At 41.9% G+C, this 17,440-nt stretch overlaps 1 protein-coding gene across 1 annotated transcript in view; it reads left to right on the forward strand.

Annotated features, from left to right (window-relative positions):
• The window catches only part of LOC141977929 (uncharacterized), a 73,525-nt gene that overhangs the window by 40,285 nt on the left and 15,800 nt on the right, over nt 1-17,440 (forward strand). Inside the window, exons 13-20 of the mRNA XM_074939745.1 lie at nt 119-305; nt 2,097-2,573; nt 4,225-4,274; nt 5,623-5,744; nt 6,494-6,614; nt 10,678-10,711; nt 12,635-12,730; nt 13,168-13,283. Of these exons, the coding sequence (XP_074795846.1) occupies nt 119-305; nt 2,097-2,573; nt 4,225-4,274; nt 5,623-5,744; nt 6,494-6,614; nt 10,678-10,711; nt 12,635-12,730; nt 13,168-13,283 (1,203 nt within the window). The remainder of the gene's footprint in view (nt 1-118; nt 306-2,096; nt 2,574-4,224; nt 4,275-5,622; nt 5,745-6,493; nt 6,615-10,677; nt 10,712-12,634; nt 12,731-13,167; nt 13,284-17,440) is intronic.

The raw sequence follows: 17,440 nt of genomic DNA on the forward strand, positions 1-17,440 counted from the left end.
ATAGTCTTGGCCTTCACAACATCCTCTGGCAAAGAGTTCCGCAGGTTGACTGTGTGTTGTGTGAAGAAATATTTCCTTTTGTTTGTTTTAAAGATATTGTAAAAGCATTTTTTTGTAGTTTTTCAAAACTGGAATTGTCATCTGTGAAGCTAACAAACCGAAAAGGATTATCACAATGGACTGCTCCACTGAAGATCTTCATGCGGTGCCAAAAGCATTGTTAAGATTTCCAAATGCACTGAGAGGCTGTGAAGTTTACCTGTCTCGAATGCCTTGCATCAGTTGTGCAAAACTTTTGATTCAAGGTGAGTATCAGAGATAGAATACTTGTAACTAACTGGCATCATACCTGTGAAAGAGTCACAGGTTGATAAAATAGTGATGTCCAGGGTTACTTCCTTTCCCTCTCTACTCTTTTCCCATTCCCTCCTGCCTTCTGCTGTATAACTCATCCTGTTGTTGAGTGATGGTTTAGCTAGAGAGGTAAGTCATTCTAAGTCATCCTGTCCTCCGCAATAAACTTTCATACCACAATCCTGTTATTGAAAATGAGTGAGTAAATGAGTCAAATTAAAACAGAAATTGCAACCTTAACTCTGACCAGAGGTGGCCTGCTGGAGGCTCAGGTTAGGAAAGTGTTGTCTTTCTTTTCTTTTTTTTTTTTTAACGTTTCCAGTCAGGTTAAAAATAGAGAGAGATTGTATGGGAATAAATGTTGTAGACATTGTGGTGACAGAAGGATTTTATGCATATATGGTGGACATGTCCAGTCATTAGAGAGTATTAGGATGCAATTTGTAACCTGATAATAGTTAGATATTATTACCAAATGATCCTTTGGCAAGCCTTCTGGGGCTTCCTAGAAGAAATGGTCACACTCAAAGAAATGAAAATTCATCTCTCATGTGGTCGCAGCTGCTAGACTACTGACTGGAAAAAGAAAAATAATACAAAGCTAGAGGAATAATTCTAAAAAATTAAGGGAGGGTGTTGTTATGGAAAAATTAATGTACCAATTATGCCTAGCAAAAAAGGCAGAAGACAGATAGTTAGATATTTGGTTACCATTTATTCAATACTCAAAGTACATTTGCCTGCAAAAAACAAACAAACAAACAAACAAAAATTGATCAACAACAACAAAACCCAAAACCATATAGAATCAGTTTAATATTTTTGAATATTAGCATTTGATAGTTACACGTGTTTTGATAAATATGATTAGTCTGTAGTTTCACTCAGTTTAATCACATTACCTGAAACAATGCTTCCTGGATGGTGTAAAGAGATTCACTCTGTAATATGGTAACACCTTGCTAAATAGAAAGGAATCATTTATATCCTTAGTCCAGGCACAGTTAAGTGATCACATTATAAACAAATAGAAACATCAAGATCTACTTGACTAAGCTGAATTTTAAATGAGTTATGTTTCTAAGATTTATAGTGGTGAAATTAATTTTAAAATGTACCTTTATGTGAGCATTAAAATGGATTATTTATATGTGTGGGCAGTTCCGTCTTTAGGGTTGTACTGAGATTTCCATTTACAGTGGCAACAAAGCTCTTAAAATAAATATGACAAAATAAGTACCTGGCTTCATATTATATATGTAGTTCAAAAGATGTCCATTTTTAAAATTTCTATTAATAATAATTCGTTTTGCTCCAAGGGTGAAATTTCTGTTTTATTGTTGATTGAGCTATATTATCAATTTATTGAATGTGTTCAGTGAAGAGGATGTATTATGTCTGAGATTAATAGGTAGATGTAGATTGTTATTGACATAGCTGTTAATGTCTCATTTTTCATGTTTGTGTAGCTGGTGCAGTACATAGAGGGTGATTATTATTATTATTTATTTGTAGTGTGGTAGCACCTAGGAACACTAGTCATGGATCAGGACCCCATTGTGTGTATTAACCGTAACTGCCTCACACTGCTGTTCTCATGAATAATAAATAATAATACATGAAAAACTATAACTTAATATAATTACTTCCAGTACTGCTTTAATTTTACTAATTAAGAAGGTGTGTCCACTTTATTATATTTCTTTTTAAATATTATCTTACATATATTTCTCTTCATACAGCTCAAGTTTCTCAAGTGTATTACTGGCCTAATCTTGAAATACAAACAACAGAAGTAAATCTGAAAAACATTGAAATGGAAGCTGAACATGTTGATAACATCTTTAGGGAAAGCTATATCACTGCAGCAGTCTACATACCAATATTAGATGTTGAAACGGTGAAGCAAAGGATTTTTCCACGAACAGGATCACCACCAGATACTAAGAACACCACTCCAATTACCTCTGTATATGATCATAAACGATCACCTAAACTTTTAGAAATACTTAACCTGGCGCATATTACAAAAGATAAATTATTCCAGGAATCATACAGAGATGATATTGTTAAAGCAATCCAATCTTTTCAGACACTGGCAGGTGGTATTGATACCGAAATAAAGGAAAATAATTTTCAAGAGGATAAACATGCCATTCAAAGAGAACCCAAGTATATTCATGCATTGCAGCTCTGTAACTTACTAGCAGCCAGAAATGGTAAGTGAATGATTAGTATTAAGGTAAAGTCAGTAAGTAATATGGTATAGGAAAGATATGGGTTCAGGATTTAGAGTCCTGGGTAGAAGAGAATTATATGTATTTAATACGTGATATAGGAAGCAGCTATGAAGCTGTAACACTGAGTTCTGCGACCTTATTCAGGGTAATGACTTTCAAGGAAGTTGTGCATACGTTTAGCTAACTTGCTACATTAGAGATGAAATATCACAGTGGTATCGCCTATGTTAGAAAATCAGCCTGTGGTATGCAGACCAGATTAAATTAATTATACCTCAATATTACAGAACCAATACAGGTCATCTGAAAAAGATACTTTCAAGGCTGGTAGTAGAGATCGGCAAAAATATCCATAACAAAGGACCAGATTGCACCTTTAACCCTAGACCAGCTTGAATTTGGTGAAGAGCCAGACTGCACTACCAAGAATTCCATGCAGAATTATGCCCCAAAGAAGCACAATGCTTCCTAGAGGTCCATGGTGAGCAAGGGAATAACATCCATTTCACTAACCTCTAGGAGGATGGCTCACATTTTATCTCTGACTAGCCAGCAGGGACATGACCCTACCTTCACCCCCACCCCTTTGCGGTTTCTAGCACCTCAGGGGGTGCTATTAGAGAGTCGTCCTTGTGCTCTGAAAGCAGACACTACAGTTATGGCTGGTCCCTTGCCCGCTCTTTTGCTCCCACTCTTGTGCACTCACACAAGATGTCGGACATATTGGTCCAAAATATACTTTTTAATCAGATTTGCCTGGTTTTTAGTTCATTAAACATTTGTGAATTTGGAGCAATTTTATAACAGTTTAAAAACAATTCTGGGACAGTATTCCATATTACTTTTCTTGCATTTCAAGCTGGGTTGTGATTGGTCATAGTCATAGACTTTAAGGTCAGAAGGGACCGTCATGATCACCTAGTCTGACCTCCTGCACATTGCAGACCACAGAACCTCACCCATCCCTCCAGTAGTAGACTCCTAACCTCTGGATGAGTTTCCGAAATCCTCAAATAATGATTTAAATACTTCAAGTTATACTAGTTTAAACCTGCAAACCATGCCCCATGCTGCAGAGAAAGGCAAAAAACCCCAGGGTCATATTGTATTGGTTTTGGTTCACTGAGTGGATGAGTTCACCTTTTGTAGTCAGAAGGCTTAGCAGAAACCATTATGACTCGCTTTCTCAGGTGGGGGTAGTATTTTTTATGCTTTTTCTGAGATACCAGGAGATATAATAACTGTTGGAATGAGCAGCAAGGAGTGCTACAGGAATTTAACAGATCATTGGCACTTCCACTCAAGAAGACACCACCAGGTGGAGGTAGAGGTGGGTTGCATAGGGACATAGGGCTGTGTGGGCTAAGGTCTTCCGTTCAGGTAAGTCAACTGTGGAATGTGCTGATTCACCACATCCCTGGCTAGTCTTCACTGCTGGTGCTGATATGGAGCCCTCACTGCAACTTAACACTTTTTTTACTTGGTTGAATCCCCTTTGGAGGGAAGTAGTGGTAATAGCAACCTCTTCTGGCTCAGGGAAGTGTACTTTGCATATCTTTGCACCAACAGGGTGAATCAAGTCCTGAGACTTTGTTGGTAGCTTCACTGTTTGATTTTTTTTTCATGCCAGACAGTCCTAATACTGGAGTGGGGACGCTGATCTACAGAAAAGAAGACATTGTAAGTACAATATATGCAGCCCAAGAACTATTAATATTAGTCTGGATATCATTTGAAAATGGTCAGGAAAACCCCTCAGTCTCACAGTCAAGTGTTCATTTTTGATGCAAACATTAATCTGTTATAGCTGATTGTCACATTAAACTTTTGCTTGTAGGATTTTTGTGCAATATATTGTGATTCATAGAAATATTTAAAAGAGCTCATGTCTGCCATAGATATGCACTGCATTTCTGTGGGTTTTCTCAGTATTATTTACATAAGTGAGCAAGTTAATTCTACTGACATAAATAATGATTCTTAAAAACTCTCCTACACCACCCCTCCCCATGCAAGTCAAAATCTGAAAGGATTTTAAAGACAGTGAAACTTGCACAAGGAGAAAATTACATCATATTTCCACAAGACTATTTTTAACAGAGTATAAAAAATAATCAAACGTTCAAATAGAATATAATGAGGCTAATAAAATGTGCAGCTGCAATCTTTTGTAGGCCTTAGAACTTATTGCCTTAGTACGTCCATAGCCCTACATATATTTCACACAATTGCACATGCCGAGACGTAACATGGTGTAGTTGACTGAGGATGTGGCTAGGACTAAGGAATGCACTTTGAGGTCCATTACCAAGTCAGTGGAGTCACAACACTGGGAGATCAGAATCAGGCCCTCTCTGTCTGTTTCTCCCTGTGAAGAATGCAGATAAAAGTACTTCCTGGCCTGCTTCCCAAGAATGTTGGGCTGATTAATTATTTAATATTTACACAGTGCTTGGAATGTGCAAAGCCCCCTCTATTTGATACATATTATTACTAATCAGCTGATTTCCCTGCATTCCAGTCCTACTACACTCATGCAATCTCTACAGTATAAATACTTTCAAAATGAATAAACTAATTCCACCTCAGGTGGGCAAACACGGCAGTCTTGCTCAAATTTTTAAATTATTTCACTGCATGCACCACAACCTTTTTTTGCATTTGTCTTCATGACTAATCAGGTTTCACTGAAATGTCTGTTCATGGAAAGCAAATTTCAAATTTGCATGAACAAGATTTCATGGAAATTGAAAGAAAAATTGTCCTAAAAACAGGATTTGCTGTTAGGGACTATACCCCAACTGGGACTTCAGATATATTTAATATTCATGATTCAAAATCCAAACACTTTGGAGATGGAAATCTACATGCTCAAAGAATAATAATGAGCTGATCAAAGTGCACAACAATACAGCAACTCCCATGGAAGTCAATGACAATCTTTGGGAGTTGGATTGGGCCTAAATGTATCAGGATCCTGGGAAAGTATTCTTTTTTTTTTGTTTACTTTTGCCTGGTGTTATTATAGGTTGCTGTTGGCTACAATGGATTTCCAAAAGGGACAGTGAATAGTCTGTTTTCACAGAAGGATGATGGTAGTTGTGACCAGCATGCAATCATCTGTGCAGAAGCTAATGCAATTATTCTGAGGTAGGAAGTGTGAGGACTAGTGGCTTGAAAGGGGAGGGAGGTGGTGGCAGAGGGTGTGGATGTGGGAGGTAGAGAGGATGGAGGAAGGGGCAGAATGGGGGCAAATGTCACCAGAGGTGAGGAGGAGGATGCAGATGTGGAACCTAAATTTGTGCGGGTGGGAGGAGGAAGGAGATAGAGGTGGGGAGGGGAAGAGGAGTAGGTAGACGTGATGGGAACTGTAGAGATGTGAGAGTAACAAGGAAGAGGAAATGGAGACCATGGGGAAAGGGGGAGGGAGGATGATGATGGATGCTATGATGTAGAAGAGGGGTGTGGTGAGAGCCATGGGTGAATGGCGGATGGACAAGATTACAAAAAGGTACACTAGAGTATGTTACCTCACCCTAGTAGAGAGGGGGAGGAAGACAGCTGGGCTAGGACACTGGGAGGATCTGGGTGGTGGTGGGCAGGGGTGTGTGTGTGTGAGGACAGGAGGATTATCTCTACAGTGCTGGGACCACACAGCTGAAAGGAGGACCATATAGACTTCTCCTTGGATAGAGTCTATGCAACCTCATTCCATCACTTCCCATGGCAGTGAGTCCACAGTATAGCCTGAGTCTTAGCCATGGGGCTGAGGTTCTTTACTAGTCTTCTTTGGTCAGTGGCAGAGGAAGAGAAGGAAGAAGAACTCGCTTTAGATATGCTAAGAGAAATAACTTCAACCTAAAAAGAGCTAATTTATAAAAATGACATGTCTTTTACAGAACTGAGGATGATCTGAGTGACACTGAATTAATCACCACATGTGAGCCCTGTAGTGTCTGTGAAAACCTAATTAAAGCAATGAAGATAAAGAAAATCATTTGGCCTAATCGAGATGAAAAAGTAGGTAGCAGAAAGTTTACAGCAAAAAGCCATGTGTCACAGTTACAGGGCTAACTGCAACTCTGCCCCCTCTCTGAGGGCACCACCTCAAGTCTCAGACCCTGTGACTACCTCTCTTCAAGTGGAATCACATGATTTTCCCACTCGCAAATGGCCCTAGGCTGCAGTACCCTGTTTACCAAACATGCTTACCCAGCAGGTCCTACTGGGTTTAGTATCTGCTGTTCTTCTCTTTGGAAGCCTATGACCTTCTGATTACAGTGACCTTCTTAAAAAAGCTTTCAGAGTAGCAGCCATGTTAGTCTGTGTCCGCAAAAAGAAAAGGAGTACTTGTGGCACCTTAGAGACTAACAAATTTATTTGAGCATAAGCTTTCATGAGCTACAGCTCACTTCATCGGATACATTCAGTGGAAAATACAGTGGGGAGATTTATATACACAGAGAACATGAAACAATGGGTGTTACCATGCACACTGTAACGAGAGTGATCAGGTAAGGTGAGCTATTAGCAGCAGCAGCAGAGCGGGGGGGTGGAGGGGGGAACCTTTTGTAGTTATAATCAAGGTGGGCCATTTCCAGCGGTTGACAGGAACAGCAGGGGGAGGGGGGGAATAAATAAGGGAAAATAGTTTTACTTTGTGTAATGACCCATCCACTCCCCATCTCTATTCAAGCCTAAGTTAATTGTATCCAGTTTGCAAATTAATTCCAATTCAGCAGTCTCTCGTTGGAGTCTGTTTTTGAAGCTTTTTCTTGAAGAATTGCCACTTTTAGGTCTGTAATCGAGTGACCAGAGAGATTGAAGTGTTCTCTGACTGGTTTTTGAATGTTATAATTCTTGACGTCTGATTTGTGTCCATTTATTCTTTTACGTAGAGACTGTCCAGTTTGGCCAATGTAAAGGGAGAGGGGCATTGCTGGCACATGATGGCACATATCACATTGGTTAGATGTACAGGTGAACAAGCCTCTGATAGTGTGGCTGATGTGATTAGGTCCCATGATGGTGTCCCCTGAATAGATATGTGGACAGAGTTGGCAACAGGCTTTGTTGCAAGGATCAGTTCCTGAGTTAGTGGTTCTGTTGTGTGGCGTGTGGTTGCTTTTGAGTATTTGCTTCAGGTTGGGCGGCGGTCTGTAAGCAAAGACTGGCCTGTCTCCCAAGATCTGTGAGAGTGATGGGTCGTCCTTCAGGCTAGGTTGTAGATCCTTGATGATGCGTTGGAGAGGTTTTAGTTGGGGGCTGAAGGTGACAGCTAGTGGCATTCTGTTATTTTCTTTGTTAGGCCTGTCCTGTAGTAGGTGACTTCTGGGTACTCTTCTGGCTCTGTCAATCTGTTTCTTCACTTCAGCAGGTGGGTATTGTAGTTGTAAGAACGCTTGATAGAGATCTGGTAGGTGTTTGTCTCTGTCTGAGGGGTTGGAGCAAATGTGCTTGTATCGTAGAGCTTGGCTGTAGACGATGGATCGCGTGGTGTGTCCTGAATGAAAGCTGGAGGGGAGTAGGTAGGCATAGTGGTCAGTAGGTTTCCGGTTTAGGGTGGTGTTTATGTGACCATCGCTTATTAGCACTGTAGTGTTGTTTATTTAATCATAAGCGCAAAGCATTTAAGAGAAAAGGATCTTAAAATAACCAAGGGGCCCTTGAAAGGTCTAGCTTGCCCCAGACAGCCCTGGTTCACCTTAGCTCTCGCTCCCGCTGAGCGCATGCCTTTTAATCAAGAACAAATCCTGTTGTCCTCCTGTGTTCGCAGGCTTGCCTGAAACTGGTGTCTCTGCTGCTGCCATCTGTGCAGCTATGACTACAGTGCCATTTAAACTTGCACTAGCTCACTGAGAGCAAGTGCTAGTATGCGTATACAAGCAGGGGAATCACACCCCTAGCTCATAGTGTAGGCGTAGTCCCAGTCAACCATTGGTTCCCTGACCGCCTCCCCAATCTTGGTAATCCATCTTTCGCCTCATTTCCTTTAGAAATCTCCTCCCACTCCTCCTACTTTTACAGTGGCATTAGGAGAGGCGTAACAGGACTAGCAGCCTTTTTGATGGAGTGTGTCATGGCAATTTTCATGAGTTCTGTGCCCCAGAGAATATTGTGCCCTATAGATAAGCTCCTTCATTTTCCGTTTAAACTGATTTTTACCGAAAAATTTCTGGGTTTTACAAAAAGTAGTATTCAGTTTTTTCTGATTTTCACCTTACTTTTGTATCATTCAAATATATAAAAAATAACTTGTTTTATTAGGAAAATACAATACATTGCATGAGATATATGTTTTATGATAATACATTAATCTGTGTGTTTATGCCAAGCTGCCATTGATGTAAGGCTATGTATTAGTCTAGAAGATGCACACAGTAAACAAACAGGTGCACACACAAGCTCTGAAGTGCGTGTGCATCTGAACGTACTGATGAATCTCATGCCTACCACGTACACATTTCAAGCTATTAGCAGATAATGGTTTAAATATTTGACACATGAAAATGGGAAGAAAAGGAAAATCTGTATTGGACTACATTTCAGAACACAAGGAAGTATTTGAAAGTTTTTAAAAAAACAAAAACAGGAGAAAAGGATGAAGTTGAGTGTATGCGCTGCAAAGGGAGTGGCCCAATTATTAAATGTAAATATTTATAAGCTAATAGTTCTAAGTCTACAACTGTAAATTGTTTATTCAAATGAAAAGCGTTATTTGGGGATTCCAGAGACATTGTTTTCTTAAACTCAGAGGTGGCATTGTGGTTTGAGTTCTGTTTTAGTTCTGCAGCAAACCACATTGATGAACGGAATTCAAAGCATTAATCTACTGAATACTTTTTTCCCCTGTCTTTCCATCCACCCAAATAAATCGTGATATTTACCCAGAAAAATTATGAATAGTTTTTTGCACTGATTTTCACCTGTTTTTGTGGTAATAAACACTGATAATTTCCTGGGAATTAATTAAATTAAATTAAAACTGAAAATTAAGGGCCCCACCTCTAGAATAAATGAAACTGGAAATTTCCAGGGGTAATACCTAGCAGAATGCCTGGCAGATCTCTCCTCTTACAAGATGGGGAAATTCAAACAAGGGCTGCCTGAATATATGTGGAAAGTTTTATTTTAATATTTAATCAAAGGCTCCAGTGCATTTATTTGCATATGTAATCATAGTGCATTAAGGACCTGATCCTGCAATATTGAGGTTAATTTTACCATTGACTTCAGTGGTTACAGGACCAGGTGCTATGACTTCCATTTCATGGTGTAATTATTTTTAGCTAGCCAAAGAAATTAAATTCAAACAAAAGCATTATAACTGAAATTACCCAGCCACAAAAATCAGGAAATTCCATGTTACAGAATGTGATTTTCCCCTGAACACCCTCTCCATGGCCAGCCACCTTGCATGATAAAACCATGGAGGTTTTGCTGTATTTTACAGTTTTCTGCTTTGGAAGGGGGCAGGGTTTGATCCTGTATATACATCTGGGGCTCAACTGCAGCTGCTGTGTGAAACAACTGAATTTTCTGACCTTGGTGCTTGTTAAATATGTGTCAGCTGTGATATTCCATTAACAGTGTTTCATTTAATATTTCATAGAGTGAATTAGGACTGTTATTTGGAGTCACAAGTCTCAATTTTGCAGAGATTTAACTCAGTGGGACTATGTTCACAAATCGTTCCATGACTGGGGCCAGAGGGCCTGACTCTGCAGTCACTTCCTATATACGGATATTCCTACAGTATAATTATTAAAGTAGAATGAGGACTTCTTTTTTCTGAAGATAATGCAGCTCATTGAACTAAGATCCTTTTTTAATGACTCTATAAATGATTCTGTAAAGTCATTTCAGCACAAGAATTAATGTACCTGGTTAGAGTTTGAAATAAAATTATTTGACAGGCAACAACTCATGATAGTTACTATTATGCCCCACTATGAAATGAATCCAGAAGATTATTTAAAAAATTCCCTTCAGCACAACAAACTACTGAATAGTGCCACTTTTCATTAGAAAAGTGAAATGGCAATATTTTCCACTCATTTATTTTCTTTTTGTTTTCTTCTAGAAGCAACCAGAAGGTGCAACTAAAGATCCAACAGGTAGGCAACTATATAAAATATGAGTGAATATTAAATGCATGAAAATACTGCTTTAGGCCCCGATTGGCAAATACATAACTTTACATATGCGAAGACCCATTGAGTTTAAAGAGACTTGTCACATATGTAAAAAGAAAAGGAGTACTTGTGGCACCTTAGAGACTAACCAATTTATTTGAGCATAAGCTTTCGTGAGCTACAGCTCACTTCATCGGATGCATTCAGTGGAAAATACAGTGGGGAGATTTATATACATAGAGAACAAGAAACAATGGGTGTTACCATACACACTGTAAGGAGAGTGATCACTTAAGGTGAGCTATTACCAGCAGGAGAGCGGGTTGGGGGGGAATAAATAAGGGAAAATAGTTTTACTTTGTGTAATGACCCATCCACTCCCCGTCTCTATTCAAGCCTAAGTTAATTGTATCCAGTTTGCAAATTAATTCCAATTCAGCAGTCTCTCGTTGGAGTCTGTTTTTGAAGCTTTTTTCTTGAAGAATTGCCACTTTTAGGTCTGTAATCAAGTGACCAAAGAGATTGAAGTGTTCTCCGACTGGTTTTTGAATGTTATAATTCTTGACGTCTGATTTGTGTCCATTTATTCTTTTACGTACAGACTGTCCAGTTTGGCCAATGTACATGGCAGAGGGGCATTGCTGGCACATGATGGCATATATCACATTGGTAGATGTGCAGGTGAACGAGCCTCTGATAGTGATGTGATTAGGCCCTATGATGGTGTCCCCTGAATAGATATGTGGACACAGTTGGCATCGGGCTTTGTTGCAAGGATAGGTTGCTGGGTTAGTGGTTCTGTTGTGTGGTGTGTGGTTGCTGGTGAGTATTTTCTTCAGGTTGGGGGGCTGTCTGTAAGCAAGGACTGGCCTGCCTTCCAAGATCTGAGAGCGTGATGGGTCGTCCTTCAGGCTAGGTTGTAGATCCTTGATGATGCGTTGGAGAGGTTTTAGTTGGGGGCTGAAGGTGACGGCTAGTGGCGTTCTGTTATTTTCTTTGTTGGGCCTGTCCTGTAGTAGGTGACTTTTGGGTGCTCTTCTGGCTCTGTCAATTTGTTTCTTCACTTCAGCAGGTGGGTATTGTAGTTTTAAGAATGCTTGATAGAGATCTTGTAGGTGTTTGTCTCTGTCTGAGGGGTTGGAGCAAATGCGGTTGTATCATAGAGCTTGGCTGTAGATAATGGATCGTGTGGTGTGGTCTGGATGAAAGCTGGAGGGGAGTAGGTAGGCATAGCGGTCAGTAGGTTTCCGGTTTAGGGTGGTGTTTATGTGACCATCGCTTATTAGCACTGTAGTGTCCAGGAAGTGGATCTCTTGTGTGGACAGGTCCAGGCTGAGGTTGATGGTAGGATGGAAATTGTTGAAATCATGGTGGAATTCCTCAAGGGCTTCTTTTCCATGGGTCCAGATGATGAAGATGTCATCAGTGTAGCGCAAGTAGAGTAGGGGCATTTGGGGACGAGAGCTGAGGAAGAGTTGTTCTAAGTCAGCCATAAAAATGTTGGCATACTGTGGGGCCATGAGGGTACCCATAGCAGTGCCGCTGATTTGAAGGTATACATTGTCCCCAAATGTGAAATAGTTACGGGTGAGGACAAACGAGAACTGCTCATATACATCAAGAGAAATCACTGATTAGCAAAAATTGTGCAACTGTTTCTGCAGTATTTTGTAGAACTACTGTTTTTCTGTGCTATCTTGATACACATTTGCCTTATCTTATTGTATCTCCATATGTTTGTAAAAACGGTACCAATTTAAGGAATTATTTTGAGTAAAAGTATCAGACTCTTGAGGTGGATGGACTCCATGGCTTTGGAGACTGACACTAAACTGCCTTCTGAGTGCATATTGCCTAAACATACTAATACTTTAAATTTTCCCCCATATGGAATCCCACATTCAGAAGAAGAAAATAATCCAAGAACTGAATCCTTTCAAGTAAAAGGAAGCATCAAAAAAGTTATGAACATTTGTGATGAAAAGATTTTAGCACTCCAAGGTGAGTTTTCTGGCTTTTTAATACTTTCTCTGAGATCTGCTGAAGACTCTAATGACTTTAAGGTTTAATTCAGCAGGAAGTTTGATCAGTGTTTTTAGTCTTTCCCATACTGGCATTAGTTTAATCCAATTTTAAATGCAGTTTGAAAGTGTATGTTAGTCTAATCACTTTCAAAATCAGTTTAGTATATCCACACTAGTCCTCCAGGAATTAGCAGGTGTGTTAAATCATGTTAAGACAAAAGTCTGGTCAAGAACCCACCATCCACCAAAAAGGCCTTAGCATAGTTCTGAAAAATTGTTGCAACCCATATTTCCCAGACTTACAAATTTACTTACATAAGAATGTACTTTTCTTTTAAGGAGGAGAGGAAGTTGTGTTTCTGTTTAGTTCTAAGTTTCATCAGGCAGTATTTATAGTTGCAGTTTTACTTACAGCTGATCGAGAGAAATGTATTAGAAAGGATACTGAAGGAACTCCAGTCTCAGGAGAGAAGGAAGGAAAAACAATGGAAATACAGTCACCAGCAGATGAGGGACATGCTTCTGGTCAGGTAAACACATTAAAAAAAAAAGAAAAACGGATAAAACCAGAAAAATATGGCTACATAATGCTTTAAATATTTATATTAGAATGGTTAAGATAGTAAGCTCTTTGGGCAAGGAACCATCCTTTAATTTTGTATTTGTACCGCACCTAACACAGTAATGTTCTGGTCCATGCCTGGGGCTTCTGTGATACTATAATACAAATAATAATAATTAATAATATGGTAAAGATAAAAACTCACTAAATTGGCCTGTGAGCATTGAGTAAAATTTTTAATGCCAAAATTTTTAATTGGTTGGAGATTATCCCTTTGACTTTAATTGTAGTTAACTTTTTGAGAAGTATGCTGGTATGAGACTGACAAATTTACCATAATTTCGTTGGCTACTGTAGCTGAGATTGCTGGCCCCTTTAATAGCAGACACTGCTGGTCTGCCTATTAACGGAGCTTGGCCCTTTAAAACTCAGGATTCTTTTTTGAGTGCTGTCCCTGTGGGTGCTCCACTCCAAGTCACAGTGCGTCCCGGCGCTGTTGATCGGAGATCTTCAGTAGCAGTGCCTGGTCGGGACACACACACTCAGCTACTGTCTTGCGTTGTCGTTAGGGTCTGCCTGAGCACGCGCGTCCCGCACCCCCCTCAGTTCCTTCTCAACCATCGTTGGCTGAAGACGGGACTTGGGGCAGTGCTCATCTCTTCCCTGGTTACTGTGAGAAATAAGCAGAGAAAAATAGAAATAGTTAGCTAGCCATTTCCCAGTTCTCCCTTTCCTTTAGCATAGTTCGTTAGTTTAAAAAAAAATATTCCCCCCCCTCAAGTTAGTGTCTTGTTGAGACTTCCCTGGCCGCTCATACTTTCGTTATGCTGTGGTCGCCAGGGTTTAAGAAATGTGGCTCCTGCAAGGAGTCTATGCTGCTGTCTGACGGGCACTTACTCTGTGTTAAATGCCTTGGCGAGACATACGTCTCTGCCAAGTGTTTCCACTGCACCAACTTAAAAACTAGAGCTCGCCGTGACAGAGACTTGCGGCTAAAAATGCTCCTCATGGAGAAAGCTCTGCAGCCGCCTACGAAGAAGGGCAGTAAACCCTCTCCCTCATGCTCCCCTGCCAAGTCAGAACTGACCGGGAGCACGGCTTCACCCTCTCACGCGAAGAGACAGGAAGCCCTAATGGCTCCTCTCAGAGACACTCAAAAGGGTAAAGGATCTCCCGCAAGGTCTTTACCCTTGGTGCTGACAATGCCGAGAGCAGGCAACTCTGGCTTCCCCAGCACCTCAGCAGCAACTCATGCAAGGCGCAAAAGCAGGGACCTAACTTCCTGCAGGGGGAACCAGTCCTACCGGCACCGACAATGGACTCTGTGCTGGTAATGCATTCCACCCTGGTGCCGACAAGAATGTCGGCACCGAGCCTGCCTGCAGCCCCTGGAGCAGATTCAGACCCCCTGCGGGGCTCTAACAAACCTTTCGTGGCTCCTACAAAAGTGAAACTAAAATCACTCTGGGCTGCCGCTCACACTTCACGCTCTGCAGCACGCCAGCCTAGGGAGCAGCAACAATTCCTGCATCAGCAAGATATCTCTGGCCCCTGAGCCTGACTCTCCGCTCCTCCACACGGAGCACTCACTGTTTAAACAGCGGCTCTCACCACCTGACCTGGCTACTTTCACTGATAGAGAACAACACACAGCAGCAGGCGGAGTTCTCCCTGCCTGAGTCTCCCCCTCCACCGGAGCAATACATACCCAAAGACATGGCGCATCATCAGAATCAGCCTCAGTTTCCCTACTTTGTCCTCCAGTGGCTGGGACCCAACTTTCCCTACCCGGTGCCCTGGCCTCAGTGGTACCCGTGGTCGGCTCCTGGCACTGCTCCTCCTTGTGCCCCTTCTACTGGACGGCAAGCTCATCCTACGCCTGTATCCCCAGCTCCAATAAACATCTAGAGCTCCTGAAACCCCTCTTGAAGAGGTGGGCTATGAACCCTTCCTGGATTTACTGGCTCCTATCTTGCCATCAGCCACAGAGGATGCCCTCATGCCTCCACCTCCATGAAACATGGACGACTTTAAGGAATTCCAGGAACTTTTCAAGAGCGTGGCACTCAACCAGGAAATCCCTTTGGAGGAAGTCCAGGAGACAGAACATAGACTCCTCAAAATCCTCTATCCCTCTGCACCCTCAAAGATCGCACTACCCATAAATGAAGCTCTGCTAGAACCAGCTGATACTCTCTGGCAGACCCCTGCTCCCATCCCACCAACAGGCCAGAAAGCTGAATGTAAATACTACGTGCCCGCGAGGGACGTCGATTTCTTATTTTCCCATCCACAACCCAATTCTCTTGTGGTGGATGCAGCGACACAGAGAACAAAGCAGCCACACCACTGGCCCACTCTGCAGGACAAGGACCTCAAATGCCTTGACCTCCTGGGCTGCAAGGTTTATACCTCTTCTGCTCTACAATTTAGAATTGTAAATTATTCTGCCCCCCTTGCAAGCTATGACTATGACAACTACAACAAGCTCTTTGATTTTGCCTCCCATATACCGGAGGACATGAGAGCGGACTTCAGGTTAGTCCTCGTTGAAGGTCAGTTGGTGTCTAGGATGGCACTATAAGCATCCATGGACATGGCTGATCCAGCAGCCCACACCACTGCCACTGCAGGTGATCTGCAGGTCTACCTGGCTCTCAGCATCCGGTATCCCCAAAGATTTGCAGACCAAAGTGGAGGATCTCCCCTTTGACAAAGATAAACTCTTTTCCAAAAAAACCAATGAAGTCCTTCACACTATGAAAGACTCTAGAGCCACTTTGCGCACATTGGGCGTATACCCATCCATCCCCAGGAGACCAAGGTATCAACCTTATCAGATGCCCCGGGCACAACAATATCAATATCACCGACCCCAGTATGACACTGGGAGAAACCACAACAGACCTCCTAGGCGCAGGCAAAACCAGGCGCAACCAACTACTTTCCACCTATCAGGTAACAAATAACAATTTTGAAGTGCTGGTCAGGGGTTCTGCACGACCACCCCTTGACTCCGCCGCCTGTTTGCTCATTGGCTACCGCCTCCAGGCTTTCCACCATGTCTGGCAACAGATCACGCAGGACCGCTTGGTCCTGGAAATAGTTCAGTTAGGTTACTCCATCCCTTTCTTATCTTCCCCCTCCCATCCTTTCCCCTTCCCTGTCCCTCTTCAGGGACCCCTGTCACAAGCACCTTCTCCGCGTGGAGGTGGCTCATCTTCTCTACCTAGATGCAGTCAAACATGTACTGACGCAACATCGGGGGAAAGGGTTCTACTCCAACTACTTTCTGACCCAAAAGAAAGGCAGGGGGTGGAGACCTATTTTAGACCAAATTAGTGCCCTAGTTTGTGTACAAAATGTACACAGTAGTGTACAAAAATTCAAGATGGTCACATTGGGCACAATAATACCCGTGCTGGAACAAGGGGACTGGTTCACAGCCCTCGACCTACAAGATGACTATTTTCATATATTCATTCATCCAGCACACAGATGCTTCCTGCGATTCACACTCGGACACAACTACTTTCAATACAGAGTACTTCGACTCGGACTCTCCACAGCACCGTGGGTATTCTTCAAGACCCTAGCTGTAGTTGTAGCCCACCTCCGCAAACACAGCATTATATTTTTCCCCTACTTAGATGACTGCCTTATCAAAGCCAGCTCCTACGACGAGACATTAAATGCGACAAACTTTACCGTCTCCCTTTTCCACAGTCTAGGCTTGCAAATAAATTTCCAAAACTCCACCCTAATACCTACACAGCAGATAGAGTTCATTGGAGCTCACCTGGACTTGATTCGAACTAGAGCCTCGCTTCCACACAACAGATTCCTCACTATTACACATCTCATACACACGATCTCTGTTCGCCCCAGAATACAGGCACGGACCTGCCTTCAGCCTCTTGGTCACATGGCAGCCACCACCTTTGTGGTCAAATACGCCACGCTGCACATGAGATGCCTTCAGGGTTTTCATAGATTCATAGATACTAAGGTCAGAAGGGACCATTATGATCATCTAGTCCTACCTCCTGCACAACGCAGGCCACAGAATCTCACCCACCCATTCCTGCGAAAAACCTCTCCCCTATGTCTGAGCTATTGAAGTCC

The sequence above is a fragment of the Natator depressus genome, chromosome 1 (genome assembly GCF_965152275.1).
Source record: "Natator depressus isolate rNatDep1 chromosome 1, rNatDep2.hap1, whole genome shotgun sequence".
NCBI lineage: Eukaryota > Metazoa > Chordata > Testudines > Cheloniidae > Natator > Natator depressus.